This window comes from Candoia aspera, chromosome 2, assembly GCF_035149785.1.
Source record: "Candoia aspera isolate rCanAsp1 chromosome 2, rCanAsp1.hap2, whole genome shotgun sequence".
Lineage (NCBI taxonomy): Eukaryota > Metazoa > Chordata > Lepidosauria > Squamata > Boidae > Candoia > Candoia aspera.
This window is the reverse complement of record NC_086154.1, coordinates 155,690,527-155,712,749: the sequence shown is the minus strand read 5'-3', so window position 1 is coordinate 155,712,749 and position 22,223 is coordinate 155,690,527. Positions and strand designations below refer to the sequence as shown.

Below are 22,223 nucleotides of genomic sequence, written 5' to 3'. Positions count from 1 at the left end.
CTGCTCCTCAGAGCCAAACTATACACAATGTCATTCGGACAATTGGTAGTTTTTGTAAAATTAAAAAAAAAACAAAACCAGCAAGCCCAGGGACTTGCTCTAGATTGGGACTGCAGCAAGGGCAAAGCAGTTAAAGATTTTCTACTTCATCCTCCCAGGTTCCCATCCAGATTGGGTACCAAACCTGCCACTTACGCTTTAAAAACCATGAACACAATTGCTAATTACATTCAGCTCTGCTGCTGGTAGCCACCTCATAAAGGCTCAGTTACAAAGCAGACTGCTCTGGATTTCTAAGGACTGGTGGTTCTGTAACTTGCATGTGTAAGAGGGCATTTGGTAAGACAGGTAATCTGCACCTTGTAGCTGGGCATGAAACTAATAGAGCTTCTTTCTGCATGCAGGCAGCTTGGCAGGAGGCCTCTGAAGACCCACATCTTCTGAAATTCAAGCATTAATTGATCAACCACAATTAAGTTATTAAAGCTCAGAGCATTAACTGAAAGAGTATGTAAAAGAAATTCCATCTTTCACCAGAAGCACTGCACCAATGTGCCACAAGGCTGTAAAGAAGTAACTACACTGTGGTAAGTGACACTGAACAGGTGTTCTGGAGAACATGGCATCTTTTCATTAAGGCTTCTTTGGTTCAAGCTGCTAAAATGGATGTGCAAGAGTAAATGCTAATTTAAACTTAGCAAAGTGTAACTGATGCTGGCCACACCCCAACTTCTTCCCATGGTAGGGCAAGGGCAAAAGGAGGGATTTTAATAAGTGACTCCATCTGGCATGAAAGAGTGAATTGTGTGATCTCGGAGCCCATTTATACAATGGGGCCCTTGAGCCAACAACTCTGGAACTGCCAACTGATGCCCTGCAGGCGATGTTTTTGTTCATATGGAGATCTGGGGAGAGAGCTCTGCCGATGGAGATCATACATACCTGCAGAACTGGGTTCTTTCCTATGGAGCTCTAGGAGAAATAGGTGTGACACCCTGGAGAACAACAGCAGCCAATTTTGGAAAATCGGGGCTTAGACCAACAAGCATGTCAGAAGAAAATTCAACACTGAGCAGAAGCAGAATAAAAGTGCATCACACAAGGTTATTTGAAGGGTCAGTTGCTGTCGCCTGAAGTCATTTGTGGTGTTACCAAAATGACTGTTGGTTATTATAATGCCCCACTGGAGGTAGAGAGTGATCAAGTACCCTGTATCTTGTTTGTACCCTTCCCAAACACAGCCTTGAATTTGCTGTCTTTTCTTGCCCTCCTGCTCTGCTGTCTGTGAGAGACTTACTATCTCATTAACAATCAAGCAGTAGGTAGAAAGGGTTCCACTTCTCCTCCCCCAGCATAAAGGTACTTTCTGGCTGCCTTACAGATGGGACAAGATCTGTATTCTTAATCAAACTTGAGCAAATGACACTCTGAGATCCTACCATCCCCTTCTTAGGAAACTTGGTGGGGAAGAAGAGCTTCCTGCCAGAGAATGTGTTATCATCATCCTGTCAAATGCTCACTCTCCAAACAGGTATGTTGGGAGTTGCTTGAGGATCCACGAGCCTTCTCTTTGTTTTCTTTCTGTGTGGCACTCTTTGGGGAGAAGACTGAGTATCTTCAATACACTGGGCCCAATTACACCTTAAATCTTAAAAGCACATAGAGAAGTTAGTTGCTAACCATCTTCTGACAAACTTAATATGGCTATTTGGTTTTGCCTTAGCATAATGTGTGAACTCACCACTATGCTTTAGCATTAAGTTGAAATCAGGCTAAAGGTATCTTCAATAACCATAATTTTTAAAAAAAGAGTTCAGTGTTCTGCATGAGTACAGCTAATGATAACCAGCTCCACAGTCCCAAATCCTACTAAAGTACCAATTAGAGGGTGTCTCGCGATCTACTGGTTGATCTTTGAATAAATGGTTGTGGATGCCAGGCATTCTGACTCTTAAAAAACAGCAAGAGAATCCCTTCTCTCCTCAATGGGGTCTTGGATCAATAGCTTCCTTAACTCTATGACCTCAGAGGATGAAGTATGATAGAACAGTGATAGTGTATGGTACTCAAACTTTATTATGCACTTCCAAGTGTTACATGCAAATAGAGCAAGAAAAAGTCTGCAGCAGAAACCATACCATACTGTATCTGAAGTTACTTTGAAGCATCCATCCTGTCACTCACTCAATAAGGAATAGAATCTGGGGAGGGCTGAGCAAAGGCAGCCTTGCACAACCCTTTAGAAGACCTCAAGGCAGGAAATGTGTGGAAAGTAACCTTGTTCTGCACACTCAATTTACAAGGACAGGAGAAAGGTTTAGTCTGTGTGACAGTTATCCCTGAATGCATTGTTTTATTTACTGTTAGCTGCCACCTACTCTACTTATGGAAAATGCAATGTTACAAAATCTCCCACCCTTTATCAAGGACCCATAAATATGGAGCAATTGTCCTAATCTGGCATCACCACAGCCCTGCTGTATTCCCACAACATAGTCCTCCTTGGGCAAGCAAGCCAATTTTCTTCCAGCTCTGACGCAGCACAGCTCAAATAACAACTCTTCAGTTTAGCAATTTGTGATGCTGAAGCTCCATGAACTTGGGATAGGGCCATTTTTCCATTCACAACAGCTCCTGCCTTCCCTTGCATCCCTAATCTGAATTTGGAGCTCCCTGGTAGATTTCACAGGCATCCTTATCAGCAACTTTATTTTAATTCTTCTAGATGGTTTCACAATCCTTGCAAAAAACAAACAAACCCAGTGCAGCATGTACAGTCAGACTCTCCTCCTTGATTTAAACAAGTTATTTCTCCCAGCAGCTCTACATGCAACCCACAACTGTGGTTGCAACTGTTGGGAAGAGTATCTGCCTGCAAACCTACATGTCGTGCCATCCCCACAGTTTCCAGTGGGAATTACATGCAAGAAGATTGGGATCTTGACAGGCAGTTTTCCTTTCACACAGATTACTCAATTTTTCTGAAAATGGCCAAATGCACGTGGTATGTACTGAAAGCACAGGGAGCAGGGGGATGCTAGCACTGTGCCCTTCCCTTTGGTTGAGGGAATTTTTCTACCTCCCTGCTCAGTTACAAAATCACTTACTGATTTTGACTTTCGGTTTGCTGGATGAAGCCCTGATTGATCTCTAGTGTTTCCTAGCTGCATGCAGGAGTAGCTTGGGCAGAGGGTCAAGATGGTGGCCATGACAATGCAGTCATGGGGATCCCTGTCTTATGCATGTTGCTCACGTGACCCGTGAAAAGGGTGGGGCTTCAATCACAGGGTCGTGGCTACCATCTCTACTTTTTAAATTCTCCTCACAGATGTCTCTGGGTATGGAGATGATCACACAGATAGCTTCAAAGAGCTTTGAAGGGATTTGTCTGCTAAGAAGCACATCAAGGAATGAGGCAACACCCCACTGCACCTAGTACTTAGACACTTGGCAGGCCCTACCCTTCTGAGAGGTCTCTGCAAAATATAGAACCGCCCTTATTCACATAAGCTCGTCTTACCAGGATGGCAAAAATGTTCGTGAGACCGATACAAACCCAGGAATGGAGGACCTCAGTGAAATTAAACACTGCAGATTAGAAAGGGAGTTCTCTTACACAGGAACAGATTCTAAGGCCCTCTGCCCCAGAACAGGGCCTCAAGCTCACAGCTACTTGCAGCCTCCCAGGTTATTTGGTGTGGCTGTGCCTCACTCACCATTTAGGAGGGTGATGACCAGAGCAGGGCAGGAGGTCCCCAATCCTGAGCAGATACTATGGACCCTCCACACCTGGGTAGGGCAGGCTGACAAGTGGCTGCACTTCCAGATCCTCATCAAGACACTGTCACAGCCCCAGCCTGGACCTGTAGGGAGGACCTACAGTACAGTGAGGGGAGCAGGAATCCCACTTGCCTGCCCCCTGGCACCTTTAAACACCTTCCTGACAGTTTGGTTCCCCCACCCCAGCTAGAAGGCCATTGGTTGGGATGCAAGGACCGATCACTTCGGGATAGGAGAACAAACACCAATAATCGTGGCCAGGAGGGGAATGTGCTCACAACACGTAGGGGGGCAGAACACCGTCCCAACCTGAGGATGTGGTCACGGTGTGGTCTTTGCCAGCTGCCCTCTGCCATCTGGGGCCAAGGTGAGAACGCCGCCACCTTCTTGAGTCCTTTCTCCAGAGCGCTCTCTCACCTGTCACTCAGGAGCTGCACCTGGAGGGGCTTCCACACAGCCCTGACCACCCCACCCCCTTCCAGGCACTATTACCTGCTTCCACGCATTCCAAAGAGGCAAGTCCCAATTAAACACCAAATGGCAATTGTTTTTTTTTTCTGTGAAACAAGTTTTTAATCAATTTTACCTGCTTATCATTAAAAGTAATCTGAAATTGAGCTAAAACTTGAAGAAATTACAGCTTTTTATGATAGGGTGGCACATACCATATTGAAGATAAAACATAGTGTCTTTCCGGTCCCTTACGGAGAACTGCCAATGTCATTTTTTTTATTTCTTGGCAGAATTGGAAATAATTTGCAGGACAGTTTTATCTGCTGTGGGTATAAATCCTGCCAAGTTTCAGATGGTTAGGTTCAAGGGTATTATGCTGCTATTCAGCAAAACCAAACCGAATATTGGTGTTCTGGTTAATGAAAAATGTTGATAGAGAAGTTCACACCGAATGGTGAAAAAGTAGCTCTGTTACGCAGTATGGTCCCTGGTGCTGTTTACATTTTTTAAAATGCATATTTAAAGGCAAACCTTGATGCTCTTCATGATTAACTTCTGAAAGAGTTGCAGAACTGCAGCCATCTGGCTAATGGACTAGTCCACATGGAGGCCTCACAATTAGTTGAGCTTGACTGCTCTGGCTCTAGAAAAGTCAGCAACCCTTGCCCAGCTTTTCCAGGTTCAGGGACAAGGGGAGACCTTTGATATCATGGATGTGAGACACGGGGCATGGGGCTATCTGGCTCAGCTTCCTTCTGGTCAAGACAGCCACCCAGGGTTAATTGAGAACTAAGGCCTGCTCTGTCCAAGAAACTCCTCCTGCTCAAGCTGGCTTTTTTTCTGGAGAGGGGACCCAGCAGGCACCCGCTCTTTCACTGCACTCGGCAAGGCGAACAGGAACCTGGCCTGTTCCTCCACCCCCTCATTTAGCACTCTTTCCTTCAGCTGCTGAACTTCTGCCCCCCCACCCGCCGAGTCGATGTGGTCCTCCTGCCCCACCACTTCTTGTGGGCAGCAACTCGGAGAGATCCAAGATTCCTCCCCACCCCGGGAAGTCCCAGAGCAATAAGTTACCAACATCAGCCTGACAGGCAGGGGAGCAAAAGAGGAGAGGAAGAAAGGGAGAGGCAGAACGGGGAAAACAACTTTAAACATCAGCGCCCCCGTTCGCAGCGAGCGAGTGAGAGGCTCACTCTAATGGCAAACAGCTGTAGCTGACCACGCTACGCGGCCGCCGCTGCCCCGCCTTTCTCCAGACTAAAACAGGCGCTGAGAGCGGCGAGGCAAATCACAGGATTTGGGTGGGGGGTCAGGACGCCCAGATGGCGTTTGTCCTCCTTTTCGCTCTTTTCCAGCTCGGGCTGTGGGGAGCGGGGAAGAGCAGCAACGCAAATATATTAAAACCACAACGCGGCGAAGGAGGGTTTGGGCAGGCTCTCAGGCAAGCGGGCTGGCTTCCTCTGGAGTTGGAGGGGACTCGGCCGCCCGGTTGCTCAGAAGCCACCCAAATCCAGACGAGGGCGGGGGCGAGGAGTCAAGGGTGAGGCGGCGGGGTCGGAGGAGCGGGGCCGCGAGCGAGGAGACCCAGCGGGCGGAGGAGCCCCCGCTTACCTTGGCAGAGCGGCCTCGGGACCCTCCGTCCGCGGGGGCATTTCTTAGAGTGAGTGGAGCGGAGGGGAAGCAAGGAGTAAAAGGCAGCCGAGGCGCGGAGTTTGGAGAAGCCTCGGAAGAAGCGGCGTTAAGCTCGGAGAGGGGAGGGAGCTCGCGGGCCAGCAGCAAAGCAGCGGAGCATCTTCGCGTCGAGCAGAGCTAGCTGATCGGACGGGGCTGCTCAAGCGGGCCGGCGCGGTAGGGTACCTTAGCTGCCTCTCCAGCCTGCGGCGCGCCACTCCCGACTCCAGAGGAGGCTCCTCGCCCGTGAAGCGGACTTGCCCAGCGGGGACCCTGCGACTGCGTGAGGCTCCGCCCCCGCCCGATGAGGCCACGCCCCCTCCGTTGGCTGGACCGAGGGACTGGGTGGGGGAAAGTAGCGGATACGCCTGGCCCCACCCTCAGCGGGCTACGGGCGGCCGGCTCGCGGCTGGCACTGAGCGGCCCGGGCAGATCTGGTGTCTGTCCCGCAGCAGGAGAACAGCGAACGGTCTTCTGACCTCTGCAATTTAACGCGATTTAGTCATAGGGGGTTTAATTTTTCTCGATTGGTTGCATTCCTTTTCAATGGACACTCTGCAGAAACGTGTATATCAAAAAGGGGTCTTGGAAGCCCGCTCTTGTAAGATGATGAAAACAGTTCTCTAGTCTATTGGCTTCTCAGTCCTTCTAGGAGGTAGCAGAGACATGTTTGTTTCAGGTGGTTGCTGCTGCTGTTTCCCCATAGAATCAGAACTGGAAGGGCCATTTGCGCCTTCAGGTCCACCCTGCTGTTCAGGCCTCAATTCAGATGAAAGCATCCCAGGCAGCTGGCGGTCCAGCTCCCCTTGAACACACCGGCGGCAGCAGAGCTTAGCCTCCTGAGCAATATCCTTTCAGGATATAAACCGGGCTAACAAATCCTCCCTGTGTCTTCTCATTCCAGTGCTAAACACAGCCAGGTTCTTCAGTATTAGTTATCCCATCCAATTTTGTGTCATCTGCAGACTTGACAAGCATTCCCTCCATCTTTTCACCCAAATCACTGATTACAATCTTGAAAAGTAGAGGGCCCAGAAATGAATCTCATGGTGCTCTCATGATGAAGAGGAGCTACTAATTAGGACCTTCTGAGTAACATTTCTGAGCCACTCAATTGTCATGGGGTACTCCATCAAACTGAAATTGCTGAAATCTATACATCTATAGCAATCTGATCCACACTGACTTCTGGTAATTATTATTTTTTTTAGATGCATACTGATGGATCCCTTGATAATCTGCTCTAGAATCTTCTCAGTTATGGTTATTCAGCTGATTGGTCTGTAATTTCCTGACCCTCCTTTTTTTCCTTTTAAACATGGGGACAAAGTTTGTTCTCCAGTTTGTTCATCTGGCACTCCAAGGATAATACCTAAAAGTTCAGCCAGACCATCACTAGCTTCTTTAGAACCCTATGATACAGTTCACCTGGCGCTGGAGATTGAAATCATTCTGAGTAAGGAGTATTTCCTGACTACCTTTCTATCAGTCACTAGCTTCAGTTCTGTCCCTTTACCTGGCTTGCCACAAATTCCTGGTGGATCACATATTATCTTCCTTACTGGCATTGTTGGCCATTGTGGTTCTGGTATCTCTGTTTAAAGGAACTCCCATTCATTTTGAGCTTCTTTTCCTGCCATGGGATCCTACTAATAATTCTTCTGAATTTGTCACATGCACATACTTTTTTTTAAAAAAAATCCAAGATATGTATTAGGCTACACTCAGATTCAATTCTCCTTAAAATCAAGAATGCCAGCATTTGGTGTTCACTTTCTTCTAGTGTTCCTACTACTTTTATTATTCCAGCTAAGCTTCTCCTATTGGTTAGTATCAAGTCAAGAGTAGCAGATGTTCTTCTGCCTGCCTCAACTCTCTGAAAGAGAAAGTTGTCTGCAAGTCAAGAATTTTTGGGAAGGACCATGCTTGGCAGAATTCTCTCCCAACAGATGTTGGTGTAATACAAGTTTCCCATCACTGCTATTTCAGGCCTCCTTGAAAGATCTGCAATTTGCTTTCAGAAGGCATCATCTGCTTCTCCTTGTTTGGATGGAGATAGTAGACACCAGCAATAGTACTGCTTTCATTTGTTCCTCTCCCTTTCTATTATTTCTGTTCTTTTTGAAGAACAGTATCTTTAAGCTGATGTATTTCTGTCACAGAATTTATTCTGCTAGGTGTCTGTTATGCCTGTTAAATCATACTTGCCTTTTTGTTTTTTCCTTATAGTTCTAGCAGCACACTCTAGACCAGTGGTTCTCAAACATTTTGCATTCTTAAAAATGAGTGAGGGCCCCAAAGAACTTTAGTTTAGGTGGGCTATATCTATTGATATTTATTGTATTAGCAAGTAAAACTGAGAAATTGTAAAATATTTATTTGACTTTGCAGACCCCCTGAAAGGGTCTCTGGGACCCCCAGACCACACTTTGAGAACCACTAGTCTAGACTATAAAGATCATGTAGTTTTAGGACCAAGGGCCTATTACAACAACTCCCTCATTTTTTTCCTATAATGCACAAGCAGTGCCTTTATCTGAGGTCCTTACTTCAGGGTTTTTGTCTCCAACCCCCACAAGATTCAGTTGAGAGGCTTCCTGATCAAGCTTGTCCTGCTTCAGATAAACACATTTTACCGATCCCAGTGAGGTGCAATTCATCTTGAGCCAGAAGTCCATACACTGGATAACTCAGTCCATGGTCCCAAAAACGAAATCCCTCCTGCCAACATAATTGGTTTGCAGTACTCTTCCTTCCCTTACTGGTTCTCTTCCATGGATTAGAAGGACAAATATCACTTCACCCCAAAGATCTTGCACTTCCATCTTAAATTTTCAGAGTCATTCTTTCCAATATCATTGGTCCTCTCATGGGTTTAACAGGCATGGAGAATTGTCAGTGGACTTGATAAATCTTCAGAGTTGATCTGTCATATCCTTGATTCTTGGCCAACAGTTCACTTGACAGATGGGTCTGTTTGGCGTACACCTGCTCTGATTCCTGTAGCAGTGAGTTATCAGTTACTCTGATGCTTTCCTTTGTTGTCTTGTGAGGCACAGCAATATCCCCTCAGCCCTCCAGGGATCCCTGTCCTGTTCCGTGTTCCACAGAGTCTCCTCCTTTTCCTAGAACAGGGGCGGTTTGTTCTGTGAGGGCCTGGAAACTGTTTCTGGGTTCCAGTTGTGCGGAACAGCTCCTACATCTCTTCCATCTGGTTGCTACTCTTTTCCACTGGGCTCTCTTTTGTTTGATTGCCCTTCTAATGGGAAGTTGCTTCCACTGTCAGATTCAGTCATAGTGCCTCCTTTCTTCTCACTAGTAAATCTTTGTTCTATCTCATCAGCTGAACAGGCCGTTTGCTGGTCCAGGATTTTGACTTTTGTTTTAAGGGCTGCTGTAAGCATGGGAGGTCAAGGGTGGGTGGTAAATGATGTCAGTTGTATGATGATGTCATCACATAACTACCATACCGTTGCCTTGTGTCAGATGTCAGGCTGCAAGTATGTAATGGTGACATTTGCATGATGACATCATAGTAGCTTGGAGACGGCTGCTTATAACTCGCCCCTCCCTGTCAATATGTGCCAGGTGGTACTTGGTTAGGAACACACCCACACCAGGTCACAATAGGGGGGCCCTCTTTACTTTTCTTAAGATATACCAATAGACAGGCTTATATTTCTCATCTTTCCCTTCTTAGGCTTCCAAATTAGCCAAATACAAAGCAACTTTCTCTTCACCACTGCAGCCACATTCCACTGACAAACTGTTTACTAGCTCAGTGAGCTCCTTCCTGGCTATGTTATAGTCTTCCTACAGTCTTTGCCTACTGAGCAGGGAAAAATTCTTTTATCATTTGCCCTGGACGATCGGGACACATTCCTTGCAATCGGCAGCTCTTCAGAGTTGAGTGCACAAAAACGAACAGCTTCTCTGCTGCCTCTCCCTTCTCCTTCCCCCTGAACCCTGCTGGCAAACCGAGTTAGCCCTCGCTCTCTTCAGCTGCTCAGTAACTATGACCTCTTTTAAATTAGCTGGAATACTGTTCTTCTCATCCAAATAAATGGTAGGACAATGACACCCCCTTCCCCCAGCATGATGTGCAATGAAGGCAATCATGAGTAAGTTCAGTATGAAGCTATCCCTTGTGGTGTCATTACCTGAGGAAAGACAAACAGGGAATATTTACTGAAGATGTTACCACGGAGGGTACAAGTAGAACCAAGCCCCATCTTTTGTAAATCATAGGCGTTGTAATGTAAAGTAAATAATTACTCTATGTTGCATGAATGTGTGCGTGGGAGAGACCTGGATTAGGACCATCGTTCTGCACCTGCTATTTATACCATTACTAATTTGTTATTTGGTCAGGTTCAAAGTTTCATCTGTACACTTAAACCATAATATGATTTTAGCCCACAGTGCTCTGTGAACTCAGCCACTGTGATTTGTAAGAGGTGAAAGGTCCCCTGTGCAAGCACCGAGTCATGTCTGACCCTTTGGGGGGACGCTGCTTTTGCAACGTTTTCTTGGCAAACTATAGAGCGGGGTGGTTTGCCATTGCCTTCCCCAGGCGTCACCTTCCCCAGCAAGCCCTTTTACTGCCCTGGGAAGGATGGAAGGCTGAGTCGACCTGAGCCAGCTACCCGAGAGAGAATCCAGCTTTTGCTGGGATCAAACCCAGGTCACGGGGAGAGTTTCAGCTGCAATACTGCCGCCTACTACTCTGCGCCACACGAGGCTGTTGTGATTTGTAAACCATGGCTTGCTTATTTATTCGTGACAGAAGCATCACAATTAAAATAAGGCATACTGTAAAACATAGAATTTAAAATATAAGATTATGATTTAGCATGTTCTACAAGTCCACCCAACTGTGGTTTATTCAACAAACCATGCTTACATATGGATGTATGAATTAGTTGCTGAAGTGGGATGGGGGAAGTATGGAATTGTAATGTCCTTTAATTAACCAGTAAGGGAATTCCACCTGGAGGGGTCCAGGAGGTGGGCCTTCTCTGCAGTGGCACCCGACCTCTGGAACATTCTGCCCCCAGAGGTGAGGCAGGCCCCTTCGCTCCTGGCCTTCTGGAAGAACTTGAAAACCTGGTTCTTCCGCCTCGCCTGGGATGGGAGGGGCACCAGTTCTTCTTGTGGGTGGCTAGTACCATAGATCTCTCCCCAATGAATAAGATCTTCACCTCTTGGATTTTATATCTATTTTATCCTTATTTATTGGTCTGTTATATTGTAATTTATATGCTTTTAATTTTGATTTTATTGTAAACCACCCAGAGTCCCCCTTTTGGGAGAGATGGGTGGTAACAGAAATTTGATTGATAAATAAATAAATAAATAAATAACTGGGATGGGCAATGAGTTTTCTTCCAGATGTGGTTGACTTTCAGCCCTAGCCAGCATGGTCAAGTGCTGAAATTCAACTATATTGGGAGGACATGTTGTTCATCCCTGTTTTCTAGCTTTTTCTGTCTAGTCCCTCCAGATATGATGCCATTATTCCCATCATTCTCACCCAGCAGCACAGCTATGTTTATAGGAATTAAGAGATGGTGTAGCCCAATACATCTGCAGATGATCAAAGCTACTTTAGAATTTTTAACTCCAACAATCCTGTACATTTCTTTAACACTATGCTCTAGCAGTGTGCATTAACCCTGCATGTACAATTGTTAAACATTAAGGAAGGTGGTAGACAGTTAAGACCAAAACAATTGAGGAATTATATGGAATTTGAATTGAAGTTAAAGAAGTGTGTTAAGGAAGGTGGTGGGCTAAACACATATTCCCCATTCCTTTTATTTTAAGTTAGCAGCGGGCAGCATGTAGGTTTGTGGGGATCGACTTTGTTTTTGATGAGAACATATAAATCTACCATCAGATGCAAAACAGGAAGACAGGCATCAAATTGGGTGCCTTCCAAGCATGAGGTGTCTCCAAGCACATGCTGTGTCTTGGGATTTATTTTCAGTGGTGGAACTGGAGTTTGCACAAAAGAAGCTTGTTTTTGAGAATGGACCTTTCACAGAAAACAAGCTGTCTTGCTAGATATCGTAAATAAAGCCTTTTTGTAACAACTTTTGTTCAGGTTTAGTGAGTCAGAGTTCCTTGTTGATCTACTGCAAATCACCCAGAGATCTGTCCATCAGTCCTGGTCTGTCATCTGCCATTCCTGCAGTAACGTGAAGGAGGATATATTTTCTTACTGGAGCAGGAATAAGATTGTCAGCAGGGTGAAGAATGTTACTTCCCACCCACCTACTTCTTGTTCTGACACTGATACACTGACTCCAGATGCATATTTTCACCACCCCACCCTGCTGCTTCACAAGCTTTGAGTTTCTAAAAAACTTTCCCCACCCTCAGTCTTGAGCCTGTTTAGCCTTTAACACATTTTTCTTTTTTATGACATAATTGATACTAAATTTGAAAAATTGCTGTATAGGGTGTGCTTGTGTGTGGAGTATCTTCATGACAGAACCAGAGAATCAGCTGCCCTTGGAATCCAGAAGGAAGAACAGTAGGTACTTTCACCTACAGTTGCCATCTGAACATCTGGGGGGAAGACTGAACCCAGGAGAGTTTAAAGCGTAGAGGACATCCTTGTGAGAAATTAGAAGCCAGACTTTCTGATCCATGTCCCTCCTGGTTGCTTAAGGCATCCCTCATGGTGACATGCGGTTGTGTCTTTGTGGTGGTTAATACATCCTTGCAGGAGAGGGCAGTGCCATCTTCCATCTCCTCAAAAAGCTAGTCTCAGTGGACCTGAACAAATTTTATCCAATCTCCAACCTTCTCTTTTTGGGGAAGGTGGTTGAGAAGGTAGTCAACCTGCAGCTCCAGAGGGCCCTGGAAGAAGTGGATTATCTGGATCCCTTTCAGTTGGGATTCAGACCTGGTTACAGTGCTGAGATGTCATTGATTCCACTTGATGACTTTTGGCAGGCTTGGGATGGGGGAAGCTTATACATCTTGGCCCTTCTTGACTTCTCAGCATTTGATATTGTTGTGAGATCTTTCTGGATTGGTTCAGGGAACTGGAACTGGGAGGCACAGTGTTCCAGGAGTTTTCCTTTGTCCAGGGCTGGTAGGTGGGGAGAGATTGAGCCCAAAACCTTACTACTGGGGTCCCTCAGGGGTCTACCCTCTCCTCACTCTAACAACTAAATGAAGCTGCAGGGGGAGGTCATAAGGCCAGGTTACACCTTTCTCCCCTTGTTTCTGCTCAGCACACCAGATCTAACAGAGGGGGCATGCTCCTGGTCCCTTCTATCAAACAATGTCATCTTGTGGGATCCAAGAGCCATGCCTTCTTTGTGACAGCTCCTGTCTTGTGGAACAGCATCCCACCAGATATCTGGATGGCCCTAACCATATTGGCCTTTTGTAAGGCTCTGAAGACTTGGCTCTTTCTCCAGGCATTTGAACCAGGAGGTTAGGCAGTCTCCACTGTGATTGGAAGGTATCACTTTCCTTGAACATCATGGGTTATTGTTTTAGTTGCTGGACTTTAATTTTTGTACATCCAGAGCCACTATGGTGAAATGAGTGGCCATATAAATTATTTAAATAAATAAATCTATTGACATGAGGCAAGCTATCTGATGATACCCCGTTATACATCTCTCCCCCAGGCCAACCAATTGATACCATCAAGGTTCTTTCCTAGTATCTGGTAGCTGTGGGAGCCTGGATGGGGAAGAACAAGCTCTGATGCAATTCGGGTCAGCTGAGTGGCTGTGGGCTCCATTTTTATTTGAGAATGGGGTTGCACTCCCCCAGACAGAGTTGTGCACAATTTGGGGGTCCTCTTGGACTCACAACCTCTGTTGGTCGAGCAGGTGGCAGTCATGACTTGGAGGGCCTTTGCACAGGTTTGCCTTGTACTGTACACCAATTGCATCCATTTTTGGATCAGGAGGCCTTTGTCACCTCCTGATTACCTGTAACACATTTTACATGGGGCTGTCCTTGAAGGGTGTTTGGAAATGACAGTTTGTCCAGAATGTAGCCGCACAAGAGTTTTGCACATTCCACAATATGCCCATGTAACACCTCTGTTCTGCAAGCTGCACTAGCCACCAATGAGCCTCTGGGTAAAATTCAAGGTGCTGGTCATTACCTATATGGCACAGGGCCAGGTTATTGGCAGGACTGATTGCTCTACCAGAACCAACAGAATTGGCATACTCCAGCAATTTCCTATTAAATCTTGCAAAATCTAGCAGTTGTGCTTTCTCTGTGTGCTGCACTTGCCATGTGGAACAGAATTCCCTTAGATATCCAGATCACCTCCAGTCCTGTTGGCCTTTTGCAACGTGTCAAAGACCTGGATGCTCCCACTTGCATTTGGGCTAGGAGGTTGAGGAAGCCCCAGTGGTTGATAGTTTAGTTATCTCTGTGGTTGAAGTGGAACAGGTGTTTCCCCCACCCCCCCAGTCCTTTATGTTTATAAATTGGGTTTTGTTTGTTTGGTTTTAACTTTTTGTAAGCCATCTAAAGTCACTATGGTGAGATGGGCAACTATATAAATTGCTTAAATCGATCAATATTGGTGCTCACCTGAAGTGCTGAACTGCAATACCTACAAATCCCCAGGTAGCATGGCTCAGGTCTGAAGCCAGATTGCAATGGAGCCAGAAATAGAGAACAGTCTGTAAATCCTTGGACTTGTGACACTGCTATGCACTGTACCAGAATTATTAAGCAACTTATAACTGATACCTTCAGTAATGTTCTTTGACTCCATGAATGCAATTTCTATTCCTAGGGAAGCAATTATCCTATGTTCTATTCACATAGCATCTTCTTTGGCTGCCTTAAGCAACTAGAAGAACAAGAACTAAGTGAGATGCTTGGCCTTCCTTTTCTAATGGTCTGGATCCCATAAATAATCTGTACATTGAAAGGTACCAACAATATCATGACAAGCAACAGGTAAGAGCATATCCAGTGATTCTACACTTAATGTCTAATCGAAGAAACAGATATAAGCAATACTGATACAACTTATCAGTCGACCACAAGTGGGCTACAGGGAATCCTCTAAGATGTGGGTGATGAGCCTCTTCCAACATGTAACATCTCCGTTAGCTGACTCTGAGAATACAGCCACAGCAGGCGAGAGGTATTTCATTTTCTCATTTGATTTTGTTACCATCACTGCTGTGGAGAAGGCCGTGAAACTGACTCATTTTAGTATGGTTAGTTAGAAATTATCCTCTGCTGTTGCTTTAGTTCTGTGGTATCACTTCTTCACCTCCTTGTAGTGATTTGCATTCCTCAAAGTTTCTGCTGGCCAAATTGGCAAATAGGGAAGAGAATGTTGGGAGATCCACTGCTGGAGAGGGAAGTGTTCATCCTCTCCTCCTTTACCATCACCTCTTCAAATCACGTCTCCCTTTAATATTCTTCAATTGTTATAAATGGGACATTCTTTTGTTTTTAATCCTACTGCTGTGTGTTTAGGGTTAGCCCTCCCCTGAAGTAGTTTACTTGTGCATCCACGTGGCATAGAATCAGAGGGTTGGAAGGGACCTTGGAGGTCTTCTAGTCCAACTCCCTGCCCAGTGCAGGTACCCTCATACCACCCAGGACAAATGGCTATCCAATTTTTTCTTGAATACTTCTACCACTGGAACACCCACCACTTCAGGAGGCAGGCTGTTCCATTGCTTAATGGATCTCAGAGTCAGGAAATTCCTCCTTAGATCAAGTTGGGATCTCTCACTGTAAAGCTTCCATCCATTGGTTCTGGTTATAAAAATCTAAAAAACGTTTCCATCAGTGCTAGTGGAAGCTTTTGAAATTGGTCTGATCGCTGAGGAGGAAGCCCAGTGCAAGGGCAGAAGGGATGGGATGGGATGGGTGAATGGTGGATGGATGCCAGCCCGCCCTCTGCCGGCACCACCTTCAGAAGAAACACAGCCCTTGGAGGACATTTCCAGCCCTTTCCCTGGTCAGGACCCATCTTGCCTACCTTTTCAGGGATCCACAGGAGTCTAGCCAGCAAGGCAGTCCAAACTGCCTGCTGAAACAACCTCCTGCCTGTGGGTTTTTTGTAGAGGGGAGGGTACTCGTTGCTGTTCTTTGGACTGTTTCGTGTTTTGCTTTGCTGTCGTAACTGCCTTCTCTCCTCTGCCCTTCCCTTTCTGGAGTCAAGTCTCTCCAAATTCCCTTTCACATCCAAAACAAACTTCTCATCCTTGGGTCTTGATCACTTGCCCCACCCTTTCAGCTTTACTTTTTGCAACAGTGCTGTCTGCTAGCCTTCCCTGCTCCTGGGATTTCACTGCCTTCATGGAGCTGAGACTTGTATGCACCCTGCAGACAATCTTCAAAGCCTGGGTTTCCTCCAGAATGTGTTCTTCTTTGTCACCTTTCTCCTTCCTGTGACTCTGCTCTTCAACTATCCTAGAGCCTTACCACCCACTTAGCCTTGTTGAATACAAACACACACTAATTTGTGAAAAGAAACAAGTGCTTTCCCATTTGCTATTCATGGCCATGCTGTTTTCTCACAGGAGATGCGCATTTTAGAGAAGCATGTGCGAGGTGGGAGGAGACTCAGGGACTCTAATGCAGAGATCTCCAGCCCTTCTGGACCAGGGAGGACTTCTGGAATTTGGCAAGCATGTTATATAGGTTCTCTCACAAAATGGTTGTGATGGAGGCCATGGCCCATCACGAAATACACATTTCCCAGAAAGCAGCCTGCTAGGTTCCTCCCCACAATCCCTTCATGCCTCCCAGGAATCTCAGTTTACCTTTCTACTTTTCCCCTGAGCAGACGGACACCCATCCAAGCAAAGCTCTGAGTTGCAGCTCCTTCACCACCTTATTTTCTAAGCATGCCTGGAGGCCAGTGATTTCCTTTGCAGAATGCTACCTTCCCACCTTTCTTAGTTAAAACAATCTAAAGTGTATGTAAAATCACGTAAGGCAGAGTGTCTGGTGTGTATCATGTCGATAATGAGGTCTTAATGAAAAGGTCACAAGCTCTGTGCTAGAGCTCATGTCCAGGATACCCCGGTCCTTGGCATGTCCAGGTAAGGCTGACAAATACTCTGGAATGAAATCCGGATTTCAGTATTTTCCTGTATATCTGTGCAATCAAAGTGTTCTCTTTTTTCCTGTGCAACCTCTGGTCTAAGATTTCCAATAATCTTTTTAATGAATGAACCAGTACCGTTCCTGAAGGTGTGAATCAATTTAGTACTTACTGTTCTGTTTCCAAACAGGTCTGGAGGATTTGACACATGCAGTGATATGAAAGGGAGATAAGCTTGTCCTCTGCATCTGTCTTTCAACACCCTTTCCTTATTACCTTTTAGGTTTTTAATTTGCAAAACACGATTTTATCAGTCTCTTGGGTTTCATTAGGTGTGCATTAACTAAAATTTCTTTTACCAAAATAGTTTAAAAATGCTTGTAACGGTGCTTAAGGGGATTGATTTTAATGACTTGTGGGAGTGTTTATTTGCTGTCTTTTAATTACTACTCACTGTTCAGCCTCTTTTCAAAATGTGCTGTCTAAACTTACAGCATGCCCAAATGAATCCGCTCATGTGGCAACATCAGGCCTGCTGAGGTAAATGGAACATAAGGGCAGAAAGAAACCCATATTCCTCCTAAATGTGGAAAGTGTATTTATAGCAGACTAGTTGGGCTAGAAGTCTGCACAATCAAGGTTTTGAAACATATGGCTTGGACTAACTGCTTCTGTGCAGAGCACAGAGCAGCCATTCCAGCAGCGCATTTCCAAACACCCCTGCCTTCGATTTGTTGCTAGCCAGGCTGGGCTGTCTGGGTGGACAGCACTGTGTAGAAACCCTTGCTCTACAGATATGGCCAAGTTTAGTCTGCACCTGCTAATATTCCAATGTCCTCCAATGCATGGCTGGCTTTCTGATGGAAATGTTGCTGGCATACCACACAGACATAGGTAGGCCCTGTTCTACTGTTGCACACTTAACAGGTGTACAACTTCGAAACGGGGTCCAACCTTGCTGTGCTCCTGCTTTTCTCATACCCGTAATTTGTTCACATAACAGCAAATGATTCCTCTTCCCAACAGCATAGGGCCTTGGTATAGTACAAGTGTGAGAGCCAGTTTAATGTAGTGGTTAAGGCATCAGGCTAGAAACTGGGAGACTACAAGCTCTAGTCCTGACTTAGGCACAAAGCCAGCTGGGGGACCTTGAGCCAGTCACTCTCTCTCAGCCCTAGGAAGGAGGCAAGGGCAAATGACTTCTGAAAAACCTTGTCAAGAAAACTGCAGGGACTTGTCCAGGCAGCCTCCAAGAATCGGACATAAACAAATGGATAAAAAAAAGGTACAAGTGAATGCCTGAGAGAAGAGGGCCTCTTTATTTGGGAGGCCTACACTTTAGTAGATCTCCTTATCTTACCTAAAAAAGTAGGTGTGGGTGATGTTTTTACAGAGCCTTAAGACAGGCAATGAGCTGAAACAATCCTTCTGTTCTAAGCTGCCACACAGAACCCTTCCTTCTGTTCTGTTTCTACTTGGATAAATCATAGCACAGGATGCTATTTTCTGCTGTTGCTGTAAACATCTCAATGTCATGGGGATCCCATTAACTTTTCCAAACAAATGTCTACATCACCCCGGCTGCCTTCCCCACATCTGAGGCCAGAATTGCAGCCAGTTTTGTAGAGATAGCCCTCTCCTCACAATCTCTTGTGGGATTTAAAGCACTATTCTAACAATACAGATAGCTTCAAGTAGTTGCTGCTCTTTTCTAACAAGGAATTTCATTTCTAATGGCTTGTAAGTCTCCTTCTCCCTCATCCCAATTTTCAATAGGGGGGGGAACTCCCAATGTTGCATTCTCTACCCACAGCTTCCCACCCCCCTTCATAGTACCTGTTCACTTTGAAATTTATTGAATTACAAAATCCAGTGTGTGCAAATAGGGTTCTGTGAGAACATCAATGATAAAAGCTTCCCCCATTTGCAATTATTTCAAGACAAGCACCAACCCTTCCGTCTGGCTTCCAATGGGATGTCCTCCATCCTAGAATCATTGAGTTGGAAGGGATTTGGAGGACTTCTAGTCCAACCTTCTGCCCAGGACAGGGATCCTCAGACCATCCCAGACAAACGGAAGCTCAACCTTTGCTTGAAAACATCCAGGAATGGAACATCCATAACTCCAGGAGGCAGGCTGTTCTACTGCTTAATAGCTCTTGTGGTCAGGAAATTCCTGGATCTTCTTCTGTAAAGCTTGGTTCTTGTTCTACCCTTGAGACTTATGGAGAATGAACCCATGCCCTCTTCCATGTGACAGCTCTTCAGGTATTTGAGGACTACTATCATGTCCCTTCTTTAGGCTGTTTTTCTGCCACCAGAAAAAAATGTGCCTGGCCTCCCCAGCACTAGTATTTAGGAGGTTTAGCTGCTTGGCCAAGTAGTGTGTCATAGTCCAAGCTCAACTCTAACAACTATCCTCTAATGAGAACTGGACTATGTACTGCAACTCTATCATTAGCTCCTTCATCAAATTCTCATGGCTACATGGATCTCATATCTGCCAACAGAATCCTTCCATCATTGTCATTTTTTCATCCCACTTGACAGGATCCTGAACAGTAGATGGTTCCTGAACAGTAGATCTTCCTGTTTTTTCCTTGCTTTATTTCTTGTTTCACTGTCATATTCATATTCTTTTTCCTTCAAATTTTTACCCCTTCCCCCAACTGGCTTTTGTTGAACTTGAAAAACTAAAAAAGGTCAAACCTGGGCAATGCATGGATGGGAGACTTAACTAATAAGTTGAAAACCATCCCAAAAGATGGCAGTGACTAACCGTTTCCATATTGTTATTAAGAAAGCCATGTGGATGAAATCCACAAAATCCCCAGCAATCACTTGACTTGGAAACTACCTCTCTCACAGCAAAGAACCAATTACCCCAATGATTCTTCTCCCAGTCATTCTATGCCAGAGATAAGGCCAAAGTGGGCACTCAACCCCTGACGTGACAGCTCTAAAGGTCTGGAAATAATGCTGAAGAACATTATTCCACATCAGACTATGGAAAAAAAAACCCAGGTAATTCTGGCTAACAGATTACACTTACTAAACATCTGACTGTTTTTACAGCAATATGTTTTACTGATGGCAGAGAAAAGACGATCAGCAGCTACACAGTAACGAAGAAGAGATAAACTATCATATCAAGGCTAAAGGAAGAACAAGGACCACATGATAAGTAATCGCAGTAAGTAATCTCAACACTATCTCCCCCTATTATTTCCAAATATTAAACAGAATCTGTCCATATTCTTGAGCTTTTGTTTTAGCAATGGAGGCTGGAAACCTGAGCTATTCAAAAATGGAAATTCATGGGACACAAGTTTCATCACATTGCTGATTTAATTCCGATATGGAACAAATATAGCTTGTAATTCTTCAGTGCCTGACACACAAATAAACAAAGCTTTCCTATTCATTAAAAAGAACAGAGCCAGATATTTAGAAAATTGGATTATAAATAAAGTTTATAATTTCCTCAAGTGAGGAGTAAGACAGACAAAAATCAAGGCTCAGCTATCCATTACAGGCCTGGAACAAGGTAGAACTCTGATCGAGGGAAAATGGTGGAGGCATATTTTGATTCCAAACAGGAGCAACTTTGGTTAAAGCTGACAACCATGATGTGCTGCTGATCAATTTTTGCTTTCTACTGTTAGAGAACTCTTCACTTTAAAGCTTCTGGGTCGTAACACAATGGTCAGGACACCCACATATTTAAACGGTACAGTGTTTCTACGTGTTCCTGAAAATTAAAAAGGCTATCTGGAACAAATGTGGCTCTTCCTACATATATGCCTGCTTTGTTTAGTTTACTTGAGGAAGTAAATTTAAATTGGCCACTGAACCCTAACCAAGAGAGCCCTTATAGATGCAAATTCTGGACTGAAACTCACACTGTTTTCAATTAAATCAGGGTACTTTTCAGAGATGTGCATTACACACCTCCCCAGAAATCTTCCACCCTACCTCTAGAGTCAAGGGCTCTGCCCAGGAGAATACTTCTATCAAGAATGTAATACAGTTTAGAATTCAAGTTTAGCTTGCATCATTTGCTAGGGGAGAGAGAGAAACACATACAAAGAGGAAAAGCATATTCGTTTTCTTAAGGAACAAATGCACACACCACCTTTGTTTTTGGATGAAGGTTTCCCTTCAACCCATCCATCCATCCTCCTCATTCTTCTCTAGAAAGCACTGCTGTGATTTTTTTGCATGAGAGGGAATGAGAGAGTGAGTGACTGTGTGCCCCTTCTTGGAAAGACTTTAGAAGTTTTTTGGTCCGCTTTGCAAATTGGATTCCAAATAGTAGTTGGTAGGAGCTCTTAATAAAAACCTGGGAGCCAGAACAAAGAGCAGCAGAGGTAAGAATCATAATTCCTGGGTTTCAGCCCAAGCTCTGGGTAGGCAGATCAAGGCGTACTTGCTCACTCCTTAAAGGCAGGAATCAAATCCAGGTGTTATAAGGTTTCAGTCTTCTAACCCTGTCCCAGATATCACTGCCTTCTTCCCTGAGTTAGGAATGCGATCCAGAAAATAAGCCAGTCATTCTTACTGATCACACGTAACTGGATATTCCAGGTGGTTGAAAGCCAAAAAAGTGTTAAGCACAGAACAAAAGAAGGGATGGGGCGAGTGGTGGAGGGTTCCAAATTCTTCAGCTAATCTCAGCTCTCAAGGGGAAAACAGCAGAGAATCCACAGTGAAGGTACCTCCAAGTCCATCTAGAGCCACATTTTGGATCTAGCTGCTGTATATGGAAATTCAAGGTCTGTGTGCTCAAGGCAAATCTTCACTTTGAAAGAGAAAATCTGCAGGAGGTCTGAACTAGCCTTCCTGATCAGATGGCTGTGCACCGAGAAGTTTCCTGAGGGTGGGGCTCAGTCCTCAACAAGGCAGGATGTGGGAGTCAGATCCTTCCTACCACCGTCTTCAACAGATACTCTCCTTCTATTTGACTGACACGCTGGCTTCAAATCTTGAACAGTGCCTGGAAAAATGGGGCAGGAGCTCTGAATCTCAGTATTGTCTTTCAGTGCAAAACAAGAGCACCATCCTTCTGTAAGGCTGAGGATGTAAAGTTCAGGACTTCCTTCCTGAAACTGGTCCCCCTGCAATTAGGCTTCCGTCTTCCGCAGACTCAATCTGTTGAAAGAATTTCTGGAGGAGAAATAGAAGAATGTATTCAAACAAATCTTGGAAAGGAATTTATACTATGTGGGGAAAGAGTGATATGGCAAAGGCA

At 45.1% G+C, this 22,223-nt stretch overlaps 2 protein-coding genes across 7 annotated transcripts in view; both read right to left on the bottom strand.

Annotated features, from left to right (window-relative positions):
- The window catches only part of KANK2 (KN motif and ankyrin repeat domains 2), a 69,457-nt gene extending 63,269 nt beyond the window's left edge, over positions 1 to 6,188 (bottom strand). Inside the window, exon 1 of one of the 2 annotated variants that reach the window (XM_063294443.1) lies at positions 6,091 to 6,188. The gene's annotated coding sequence lies outside the window, so the exon portion shown is untranslated. Of the gene's footprint in view, positions 1 to 5,844; positions 5,877 to 6,090 lie in introns of those variants that run through there. The other variant, XM_063294444.1, reaches the window with a different exon arrangement.
- A 14,113-nt stretch (positions 6,189 to 20,301) lies between these two features.
- Positions 20,302 to 22,223, bottom strand: part of DOCK6 (dedicator of cytokinesis 6) — a 100,468-nt gene continuing 98,546 nt past the window's right edge. For 3 of the 5 annotated variants that reach the window (XM_063294434.1, XM_063294437.1, XM_063294438.1), the window contains one exon: positions 20,302 to 22,089. In XM_063294434.1, the coding sequence (XP_063150504.1) occupies positions 22,011 to 22,089 (79 nt within the window). In that variant the 3' untranslated portion in view covers positions 20,302 to 22,010. Of the gene's footprint in view, positions 22,139 to 22,223 lie in introns of all 5 variants that reach the window. The other 2 variants (XM_063294435.1, XM_063294440.1) reach the window with 1 other exon arrangement.